Raw genomic sequence first — 11,857 nt, forward strand, 5'->3', positions numbered from 1 at the left:
AAATGTAAACATCCTACTCAACCATGCATGGCCGGTAGAATGTTAAAATTGTAAACAAGAGTAGAACGTAAAACAATTACGTTCTAACAACGTACACTGGCTCTTTACGAAATGCCGCGCCTATTTTTATAGAATATGATTGCATTCGTTGTATTTTAAAGCATTATAGTAGTGTCAGTGGAGATATTATCAACATCGTCAAGTGAAGTATGAAATTTGCAAACTCTTTAAACAAAATTGTGAATTACTCGGTAATGGTTTTAGCTATAATAACCGTTGGGGTATTGTTTGTTGAAAATTTTTTTTTAAAACTTGAGTGAGTTAGTTATACATAACGTATGACCCATGATATGTATCTGTGAAAACAAATATGAATTTCTTAATTTTCAATACCTTGTTGTTTTCATTCACACGCTTTACATTTTCCGTAAAGTACTGTTCCATGTTTGTAGACAATTTTTCACGAGTATTTTTCACTGTAGCATAATCATCATATTTTGCTATTTCTGCATCAAACTGTTCCAAGCATTTTTTGTACTCGGTCTTTCGAAGACTTTCAATGTCCATGCAGTATTCGTCTTCATACTTGAAAAAAATATGATAAATGTTATTTTTATCTTCGCTAAACCTATTAATTTGGGGATTTCGAGATGTCCCTGCGCTTGTGAGTTGATCATTATATTTTTATTTGCAGCATTAAGCATAACACTTACCTGGGAAAACGCTTCTTGAAACTTGGTCATAACTTCACTCGCTTCTTGATTAATTCCCAGTTTATCCATTTGCTGAAAAATATTAGGACATTCATGTTAAAATCGACACCGATAGTAAAAGTGCCCCTGTGCGGTTGAATTGGGTAATTATGTTGATTCATTTTCATTCAGTGTTTCTGTTTGTTTTTGGAATTTCTAAATGAGGAAATATACGATGACATAAGTGCAGGAGTATGCAATTGTTATAGTTACCCGTCTTATGTCACAATTATACTAATGATATATGACATCGTTCAATAAATGATGTGCCATTCAATATTGATTGTTTGCTACAAAATTATGATACACAATTAGTGTATTTCTTTGAATTTTACCCAGTGGATAAATTTTTAAATAAAAAATGTTCTACCTCCTTCACTTCTTGTAAATGTCTGTTATTGTCATTGCTTTGCTTGTGAATGCCGTTGAATCTCTTTTTAATTTTATCATCTAATTTTTGTCTGTACTCTTGCACATCCTCGTGAGGAAGACTTGGATTTCTGAATCAGTATTTGAAGTTGTACAAAAATGAACAAGTATTTAGGCAATGACGTTTCATAAGTAAACGCAGGTATATATAATTCAGCTTTGGTTGAGCGTAGATTTATCAGATTAAAACTAAAGGATCCGTATTTAAAGGTGTTTGTTTATTAATGTATGATTTCAATTTGAATGGTTAATAAAAGCTATTATCTTATAAGTATATCCTTATCGTACACGTTTGTAGTTAACACAAACAAGTAAACAAATTAGCATCGTCAGAAACTGTCCGGAATATAAATAGCATCGAAGTGTTGAACTTTGAAAGCTGGTATGAATCACTTAATAATAACAAATAAATAAAATTAATAATAATTAAATGACAGCCGTGAATTCTTATAAATGAGTTTAAGTTTGCTTAGAATGTATTTTTAGTAATCCACCACATCCTTTGCACAATATTGTTTTTAAAAATGTGAATATTTTTCTCCACCATGCATGGCGGAGGTCGCTTTGCTGCGCCTAATATAGTCGGCAATTCTTTTCAAAGTTTTTATGCATAAATATTTAGGGCGTGAAGTCATGAAATCGTTAAGTGAAGTGTTGATTTTGCAAATTCCGTAAATACAATTAAGAATGTCTCGGTAACTATTGAAGCTACAAAATTGGTCGTGGTGTTATTTTATTGAAAAATAACGGAAGAAAACGATAAACATAATATCAATTAGCAATAATTAGTGCTTAACCCTCCGCTAAACACAACAACCCTAAAGTACAAAATTGCTTTCTACAAATTTTTGGTCATTGGGACGCATATCGCAAATAAGATTGGGAACGCGCTCTTTGGCGCCATCTCGCGGAATAGAACTTTAGTATACGCCCTAAAAAGTTAACAAAATTATTTTTTACTGCCATTTTTATTTCCCAAATAGATTTCATTGCATTCTGATAAAGATACGATATCTTGTCCACAACCATTAAACTTACATATTTGCAATTAATCTATTGAAGCCTTTCGCAGCTTCTTCCTTGTATCCTTTATGTTTGCGTATGAAGTCATTATTCATTTCCCATTTACCATCTGAAGTAATCTGAAATACATCAAATGTTATAGTTCACAAAAAATTTCAAATGAAAAAAAAACTGCTCACAAGATTTTCATCAGTTTTAGGCATCTTTGATACATAAATCTCGAGTTTAATGTGATATTTCTATTCGAATATATCATAAGAAAATAATCATAATTAATAGAAAGGTTGAGTTCACACTAACATACAATTTTTTTTTAAACAAATAATGAACAACACGAATAATAAATACAAACAAACACTATCAAATTTCCATCTTCGTCTTTTTTTTTTTTTTTCTATTAAAATTTTGTACAAATAACAAATTTTCAATTCGAAGGTTATTCAACCAAGATTTTAAAAATTTCAATATATTCAGAATATATTGATGCAGCCACACTTAACCTAGAACAATTCATGTATCAGCCAATTAATTTTTATTACATATCTGTTACCTTGTTACCAATTCTTAAAAACTAGACTGGGGGTGGAAGTAGAGAGCGCGACAGGACGATTTCAAAGCATGATGCAAATATTATTTTGGAAAATACGACTCTGTGTGTGACATTTTTTCTTTTTAAAAGTGACCATTCATATCTGAATCTGTGTTTAAATTACCTGTTTCATCAGTCGATCATATTCATTCACTGCTATTTCAACGTGTTGTTCATATTTCAATCCTAAGTCTCTCTAGAAAAAATAAAATAGGTTATAATTCAGTTATATTTACAATAAACTATTTTTATCAAACTTTGTTCTGTCAACAACAATAAATATAAAATTAACAAAAATGTTGAAATTACATCCAGGCATATCACACTTAATTTTAGTAGCAATAATACTTTATGTTCATCACCAGAATGTTGATAATATATGCAATACTACACAAATTCACAAATTTCAAAACAGATTGCAAACAGCTTAGATACACTCTAATATTAAAACGAGAAAATTGGTCGGAGACCGAAGACTTATCGATCCAAACTGCGGTTTCGATTCATGACCTTATAGTGACACTGCGTGTCCCATCACTAATTAATTGATAACTCGCTAATTATACGACATAATTTATCTAAAATCAATAGGTTTCTGGTCCGAGATATGATGAATGCACATGCAAATTTGAAGCAGATTCAACCACGCCTCCGTGAGATATCGCGTGCATCTAACATACAGACAAACAGATAGACAAACAGACAGACAAACAGACAGACAGACAAACAGACAAACAGACAAACAGACAAACAGACAAACAGACAAACAGACAAACAGACAAACAGACAAACAGACAAACAGACAAACAGACAAACAGACAAACAGACGAACAGACGAACAGACGAACAGACGAACAGACGAACAGACGAACAGACGAACAGACGAACAGACGAACAGACGAACAGACGAACAGACGAACAGACGAACAGACGAACAGACGAACAGACGAACAGACGAACAGACGAACAGACGAACAGACGAACAGACGAACAGACGAACAGACGAACAGACGAACAGACAAACAGAGAGACAATCACTATCCCTACTTTCGATTGTAGCACCAATGATTAATGATGCTGTTTTTACTACTGAAGGGTAATTTTCATTTTAATTATTAAAAGGAAAGTATCTATATTTTCGCAGAAACATTTTGATTTTTCTTGTAGTTTTACTCCTTATATTAAAAAGGCAACGGGCCACAAGAATTTCGGCGTAATGAGAATGGGCCACGAAAGAAGTACGTTTGAGAAGCACTGGATTGAACAATATGTCTGAAACAGGAAAGTGATATACGATGGTTCAAATTAGGGTAAAGTAATAGATTCAGATTGAGGTTCAGATAATTTATTTGTATATTTGTGTTTCTTTACGTTAAAATTAATTTGAAAACTCAAACATAATCGAAATTTACAATGAGATTTTAAAAATGACATGTATGTAGAAAAACAAATATTAATTTCCTAATTTTCAATACCTTGTTGTTTTCATTAAAACGCTTCACATGATCTGTAAAGTACTGTTCCATGTTTCTAGACAATTTTTCACGAGTATTTTTCACTGTAGCAACGTCATCATATTTCCTGGTTAGTGAATCATACTGTCTCAAGCCTTTTTTGTACTCGGTCTTTTGAAGATTTTCAATGTCCATGCAGTATTCGTTTGCATACTTGAAAAAATATAAAATATTTCAAAAATTTAGGATTTAGAGATTTGTCTACGTTTGTTAATTATTTCTTTTTCGATTTTTTTTAGTATTTTTTTAGAATTTTTGAAGCACCAAGCAAAACACTTACCTGAGAAAACGTTTCTTGAAACTTGGACAAAACGTCACTTGCTTTTTCGTTGATACTAAGTTTATCAATTCGCTGAAAAATATGGAGACATGTATGTTAATGTATTTTCAACAAATATGTAACTATGATGTATTGTAAATATGTGATTCGATTAAAAATCATCAATCTTTTTCAAAGGTGATGCCGAGTTTGCGCAAATATATACTTGTGCAATTTAGTTACACATTTTCACCCACGCCGATAGTAAAATGCCCCAATGCGGCGGAGTCGAGTTATTAGGTTAATCCATGCTGACAAGATTCGAGCTAGAATAAATTGATATTTTAATAATGCATCATACCTTTTCCAATTCTTTCTTTTCTTCCGCGTATAATCTTCTCTTTTCAAATATTTTGTAATTAGTAGATAAACGTTGTTCTAAAGCTTTCCGTTTGTTTTTGATCACACTCGGCATCACTCGTAGCCAGTCTTTAGTTTGCCTATCAAATTCCAGCAATATGGAATCACTCAATGTCTTGTTTATTCTTTCAAGATCCTTTTTCGAGAGTTTCGTGAGATCCTGAATTGAAAACTTACTTTATAGCACTGTTTATCCTTGATTAAAGGTTATTGGATAACACGACATTACTAATGAGTTATCAGATGGTGTTTATACCGCGTATTAAATGTATTATGCATTATTTTGTGTCACTCAGTGACAATAGATTAAAAATAACATCAAGAATATCATAAAATTTTAATTGGCAATCGCCATATTCGCTACTCACATGTTCTCCCATTGTTCCTATGTACTGAGTTACCATGGCGGATGATAAGTTATTGATTTCTTCTATTACTTTGGACTGTATTACAACAGAAATTTTTTTATTCAAAATCAAATGATTTTAATCATCATTAATAAATAAATCTTGAAAAACCACTGATATTTATAAAAAGTATATTATTCTTTATATTTGGGACTGTGAAATGAAATAAATAGAAATACCAAGGCTATGTATTGGCAGTCATTCAAGCGTATGTTTCCAATATTTTGGAAATACCCAATGTTTCTTTTTGACATTTTCTAACCAATTTGTTACAACTTGGGCGATCGGGTAGGTATGAATTTAAAACAAATTTCTCTTCCCAAACAATGTTTAACCCCAAGATCGGGGCTTACGCTTTGACCAAAGTCTAAAGAAAAATCGAATCAAAGGTCGGTATTTGAAATCTAATCTTGGCAATATTGATTCAATAGAGAAACTGTCAAAAACATTCTGTTGTATTCCACTCAACTTACAGAAATGGTATGATAAATTGAAAAAAAAATTATTTTTTTTTCTATAAATTCATTTTAGAAACCATTCTAAATATTACGCCTGATACAAGATAGAATAGAACAAAGTTTTTTGAATACGTATTCAGTTTCGGGTACGGTATCAACAATCATCATGTGAGCTCACAATGCCACACGTGTTTTCAAAAGTAGATCTGTATGTTGTATTACCATAGTAAATATATAAAAAAACAATCAAAATAAAAAATTAAAAAATACATAACATAGTCGATTCACTAGAACCTTTTTTCTAAGATAAAAAAAGTAATGAAAATCGAATTTAGCACCTTTCTTGTTTCATTCTCCTGCTCCACAATTCTATAATAATCTTCACATTCTTTTATTGCATGTTGATGTGCTTTATCTCTGTCACTCTCTTCTCCCAATGTTGATATTTCATAAAATGTTATCGTGGCTTCGCCAACTGCATTATCGTGAAATTCACGGAGAACATCGGTGTCGGCAATTTCTTCGTGAACAATCTAAAAACGAGGTAACAGTTAACAATTGCATTACTATTTTTATATATTATTGGTTCCCAATTGGATTATCAGACATTTCTATTACCTCTGTCATCACTTCTTTGTATCTGCGTACAGCTCTTTGAACAGCTTCATCATTATTAGCTCGAACTGTGTTCTGAAAGATTACAAATTTTGCAATATTTATAGTTTCATTTATTTGCTGAGTTTGAATTACATTACAGAAGTACTATGCACGACGTTATAAACACTTGATTACCTTTATGTATTAATTTGTATTGAAAAGATGACAGATAAAAACGACCATTCGGTTATAATAGAGTGTTGTTTGAATTTATTTATTTATTATTATTGAAGATTTTCAATGTCCATGCAGTATTCGTTTGCATACTTGAAAAAATATAAAATGTTCCAAAAATTTAGGATTTAGAGATTTGTCTACGTTTGTTATTTATTTCTTTTTCGATTTTTTTTAGTATTTTTTTTAAATTTCTGAAGCACCAAGCAAAACACTTACCTGAGAAAACGTTTCTTGAAACTTGGACAAAACGTCACTTGCTTTTTCGTTGATATTAAGTTTATCAATTCGCTGAAAAATATGGAGACATGTATGTTAATGTATTTTCAACAAATATGTAACTATGATGTATTGTAAATATGTGATTCGATTAAAAATCATCAATCTTTTTCAAAGGTGATGCCGAGTTTGCGCAAATATATACTTGTGCAATTTAGTTACACATTTTCACCCACGCCGATAGTAAAATGCCCCAATGCGGCGGAGTCGAGTAATTAGGTTAATCTATGCTGACAAGATTCGAGCTAGAATAAATTGATATTTTAATAACGCATCATACCTTTTCCAATTCTTTCTTTTCTTCCGCGTATAATCTTCTCTTTTCAAATATTTTGTAATTAGTAGATAAACGTTGTTCTAAAGCTTTCCGTTTGTTTTTGATCACACTCGGCATCACTCGTATCCAGTCTTTAGTTTGCCTATCAAATTCCAGCACTATTGAATCACTCAATGTCTTGTTTATTCTTTCAAGATCCTTTTTCGAGAGTTTCGTGAGATCCTGAATTGAAAACTTACTTTATAGCAATGTTTATCCTTGATTAAAGGTTATTAGATAACACGACATTACTAATGAGTTATCAGATGGTGTTTATACCGCGTATTAAATGTATTATGCATTATTTTGTGTCACTCAGTGACAATAGATTAAAAATAACATCAAGAATATCATAAAATTTTAATTGGCAATCGCCATATTCGCTACTCACATGTTCTCTCATTGTTTCTATGTACTGAGTTTCCGTGGCGGATGATAAGTTGTTGATTTCTTCTATTACTTTGGAGTTGGACTGTATTACAACAGAAATTTTTTTATTCAAAATCAAATGATTTTAATCATCAATAATAAATAAATCTTGATAAACCACTGATATTTATAAAAAGTATATTATTCTTTATATTTGTGACTGTGAAATGAAATAAATAGAAATACCAAGGCTATGTATTGGCAGTCATTCAAGCGTATGTTTCTAATATTTTGGAAATACCCAATGTTTCTTTTTGACATTTTCTAACCAATTTGTTACAACTTGGGCGATCGGGTAGGTATGAATTTAAAACAAATTTCCCTTCCCAAACAATGTTTAACCCCAAGATCGGGGCTTACGCTTTGACCAAAGTCTAAAGAAAAATCAAATCAAAGGTCGGTATTTGAAATCTAATCTTGGCAATATTGATTCAATAGAGAAACTGTCAAAAACATTCTGTCGTATTCCACTCAACTTACAGAAATGGTATGATAAATTGAAAAAAAAATTATTTTTTTTATAAATTCATTTTAGAAACCATTCTAAATATTACGCCTGATACAAGATAGAATAGAACAAAGTTTTTTGAATACGTATTCAGTTTCGGGTACGGTATCAACAATCATCATGTGACCTCACAATGCCACACGTTTTTTCAAAAGTAGATCTGTATGTTGTATTACCATAGTAAATACATAAAAAAACAATCAAAATAAAAAATTAAAAAATACATAACATAGTCGATTCACTAGAACCTTTTTTCTAAGATAAAAAAGTAATGAAAATTGAATTTAGCACCTTTCTTGTTTCATTCTCCTGCTCCACAATTCTATAATAATCTTCACATTCTTTTATTGCATGTTGATGTGCTTTATCTCTGTCACTCTCTTCTCCCAATGTTGATATTTCATAAAATGTTATCGTGGCTTCGCCAACTGCATTATCGTGAAATTCACGGAGAACATCGGTGTCGGCAATTTCTTCGTGAACAAGCTAAAAACGCGGTAACAGTTAACAATTGCATTACTATTTTTATATATTATTGGTTCCCAATTGGATTATCAGACATTTCTATTACCTCTGTCATCACTTCTTTGTATCTGCGTACAGCTCTTTGAACAGCTTCATCATTATAAGCTCGAACTGTGTTCTGAAAGATTACAAATTTTGCAATATTTACAGTTTCATTTATTTGCTGAGTTTGAATTACATTACAGAAGTACTATGCACGACGTTATAAACACTTGATTACCTTTATGTATTAATTTGTATTGCAAAGATGACAGATAAAAACGACCATTCGGTTATAATAGAGTGTTGTTTGAATTTATTTATCTTTGGAACAAAACATTTACTATTAATCGATTACTAGTGATATTCTAAAAACTTAGCTCAAGGCAAATGCAAAGTGGTAAACAGCATCATTACAGTTGATTGCTTTGATTCAATCTGTAAAGTTTAAAATGTTTTTTCCATATTTTGGATTAATTACATTCTCTTTAACGGCTTTCGATTGTGTTGTAAATCATATATTTATTTACTGTAATGCATACTTCGAGCATTGTTCCGATTTCTGGAAGTTTTCTATCTCTAAATGATTTACTGACTGCTGCAAGAAGATTCGTCAACGCACTTGCAGAGATAGGCTTTCCAAACATTTGTTTCGAAATCAGATTCCTTGGATGCAATGCGGTCTCAGTGAGTTGCATTGTGTACTCACGGAAAATGGGTTTAATATCTTTTTAAAAAAAAAAATTATTATAAGGAATTACTAGGAGCATGACTGATAAAAATAATATTATATACCTCTGATAATTAACTGTTTTAACGGGTACTATTCTCAAATTTCTTTGAAATTATTGTTTCTTTATTACTAAATATGCTTCATGTTATCTATTCTATAGCAAATAGAATAAGAAAATATGCATTTTTTTAGACATGTGGCACACATACAGCTGTATTATACCGTTAAGCCACTACGTTTGTTATTCATGACATTATAAATAGCAAATGGTATTAAATAAAGGTTTTATTAAATACAACCCTACATAGCAAGTAGAAATCCCACCTGCATTTGTAAGGGTAGACTTTTCTCCTTTGTAAACTCCTTTTCCTGGTGGCGGCATGAGAAAACCTTTGACTTCGTTAAAAGCGCGATGCACTGACTCTTTCACTTGATTCACGGTTTTTGATTTTGATTTGACTTTTAATATTCTATCCAAGTACTCGTCACCTCCATTCCCATATTGGTATTCATCATCATTAACCCAGTCTCGTATCAAAAATGTCAATTTCTATCAAAAAAAATCACAAAGTTTAACAATAACTTAGTCTTGTTCCATATCAAAGATATCATGTTAATACTACAATATGGTAATGAACAGTGTGTAGTGTACTAAACTACAAAGACGTATATGGAATTCTAACGTTGTTTTGCTCATCGTTATATCGCCATATCATGTAACATTTTCTATAGTAATTTTGGTGGTGTGTGATAACGCCTGAGCAGAAAAATATTATAGAGCAAAGTAGGGTAATGAAAAATATGTTTATAATTTATAAAGACCTGAAACGTTGTTTTTTGTTTTCCTCTTTCATCTCTTCCTTCCTGGAGGCCAACAGCGACACAGGCGTATTCTACAGAAAGCTGAAAATTTACAGACATTGCAATAACTTTGCAATGTAATGACAAAAAAATGACATATTAAATCTGAATTAGCAACAGGTTTATAGGCCATGATCCATTGACTGAACGGATATTGCGTACAGATGTTTGTAAAAATTATATTCAATCAAGTAGATCAGGTAAATAGCTACTGGTAGATAGTAAGAAGGTAAGTAGTTCATCATGTTATCTTATTGCCTCGCAACTCATAGCGTCTCTCGGATTTCAAGTCAGTGAATACTAGACAACGAAAAGTTGTGCAAATTTCTGGACAACCATTTCTATAAGGTTCAAAATATCGAAAGCCACACAGGATCTTCTAATTTAATTCTGTTTAACTGAAGCACAATTTACTTTAATTTACCTGCAAATGTTCCAGATCTCTTTCCTGGAGCCGGTTTTGAATGTTCAGAATCTGATGCGAGCAAAGTAAAGTGCTGATTGACATGATCTTAGCATTAGTGTCTGGCGTGTTATTATTGTCAAACAGACCTTGAGTGTACACAATCATCACCGAAATCTGTTCAAAAATGATCAAATGAAAAAATAAAACAAATTTGCTTGAAAAATAACATTTTCAACTTGGTCATGCAAAAATGTAGTTTAATTCATTGTTATACATGCAGTCTTAGAAAATTGAAAAAGTGGTAAAGCTAAAGAGGATATTAAAACTGTGTCTTTCAATGGCTATAGATACAGAATCAGGTTTCGGTCGGGATTTTAAGTTATCCGACATTGTTAAGTGGATTAATCCTTAACATGCTCAGGCATAGAAATTCAAGGTGAATTTGAATTTTCTAAATTATAGATATTCCAGTGGGAGTGGTTCAAAGTGTATAACACTTTAAAGCAATTAAATATAACCTGCTCATTTAATGACAAAAAACTATCAATTTTTATTAACCCTCTACTAAAAATGTGTGATAAAACAATTTATTATTTTAAATGATAATCTACCTTTATTCCATTTTCCAAAGGAACGTCAAATATCTCTGGCCAAACATTGATTCCATTTCTATGAGGATGTGAACCTCGTTTCCAATCAAATCCATCTTGTAATTTTTTATCATCAGATCCTAGCCAATTGCTATTTTCCCACTTGAAAATGATTAAAATTAATAAAAGTGAAACTTTTGCAGTTTTTTCTTTACTACATGGGTAAATTTATTTTTTTTAATCTCAATTTTGCAAAACATTTTGTGATAGTCTTCTTATAGTGAACGTACGTATTTGCACTCACCCCGTGTTCACGAAGATATCGGATAAAAAAGTTCAGCATGAAGGATTTTCCAGTTCTGTATGAACCAGCGACAGAAATGATTGATAGATCTTTATCTTTAAGTGACCCGAATATTTCAACCAGTTTATCATTATCAACAATAAATTTTCCCTGATCTGTTATTCGGGCAATAGCTACGGGTTCCATTTCTGTATGAAATAAAGTGAGTATGGTTAACTAAAAAAATTAGTGAGCTTAAATATTGT

General features: G+C 31.4%; 1 protein-coding gene across 3 annotated transcripts in view; it reads right to left on the minus strand.

Moving 5' to 3' along the window:
- LOC120336938 (uncharacterized) overlaps positions 1-11,857 on the minus strand; it is a 31,295-nt gene that overhangs the window by 19,033 nt on the left and 405 nt on the right. For 2 of the 3 annotated variants that reach the window (XM_078109967.1, XM_078109965.1), the window contains exons 2-23: positions 11,613-11,800; positions 11,330-11,470; positions 10,737-10,892; positions 10,274-10,354; positions 9,776-10,001; positions 9,261-9,445; positions 8,786-8,857; positions 8,506-8,700; positions 7,669-7,749; positions 7,242-7,460; positions 6,902-6,973; positions 6,470-6,541; positions 6,190-6,384; positions 5,355-5,429; positions 4,928-5,146; positions 4,588-4,659; positions 4,269-4,460; positions 2,918-2,989; positions 2,220-2,323; positions 1,123-1,252; positions 714-785; positions 394-585 (exon numbers count right to left, since the gene is read on the minus strand). In XM_078109967.1, the coding sequence (XP_077966093.1) occupies positions 394-585; positions 714-785; positions 1,123-1,252; positions 2,220-2,323; positions 2,918-2,989; positions 4,269-4,460; positions 4,588-4,659; positions 4,928-5,146; positions 5,355-5,429; positions 6,190-6,384; positions 6,470-6,541; positions 6,902-6,973; positions 7,242-7,460; positions 7,669-7,749; positions 8,506-8,700; positions 8,786-8,857; positions 9,261-9,445; positions 9,776-10,001; positions 10,274-10,354; positions 10,737-10,892; positions 11,330-11,470; positions 11,613-11,798 (3,009 nt within the window). In that variant the 5' untranslated portion in view covers positions 11,799-11,800. The remainder of the gene's footprint in view (positions 1-393; positions 586-713; positions 786-1,122; positions 1,253-2,219; positions 2,324-2,917; positions 2,990-4,268; positions 4,461-4,587; positions 4,660-4,927; positions 5,147-5,354; positions 5,430-6,189; positions 6,385-6,469; positions 6,542-6,901; positions 6,974-7,241; positions 7,461-7,668; positions 7,750-8,505; positions 8,701-8,785; positions 8,858-9,260; positions 9,446-9,775; positions 10,002-10,273; positions 10,355-10,736; positions 10,893-11,329; positions 11,471-11,612; positions 11,801-11,857) is intronic. The other variant, XM_078109966.1, reaches the window with a different exon arrangement.

Source organism: Styela clava, chromosome 2 (genome assembly GCF_964204865.1).
Source record: "Styela clava chromosome 2, kaStyClav1.hap1.2, whole genome shotgun sequence".
Taxonomy (NCBI): Eukaryota; Metazoa; Chordata; class Ascidiacea; order Stolidobranchia; family Styelidae; genus Styela; species Styela clava.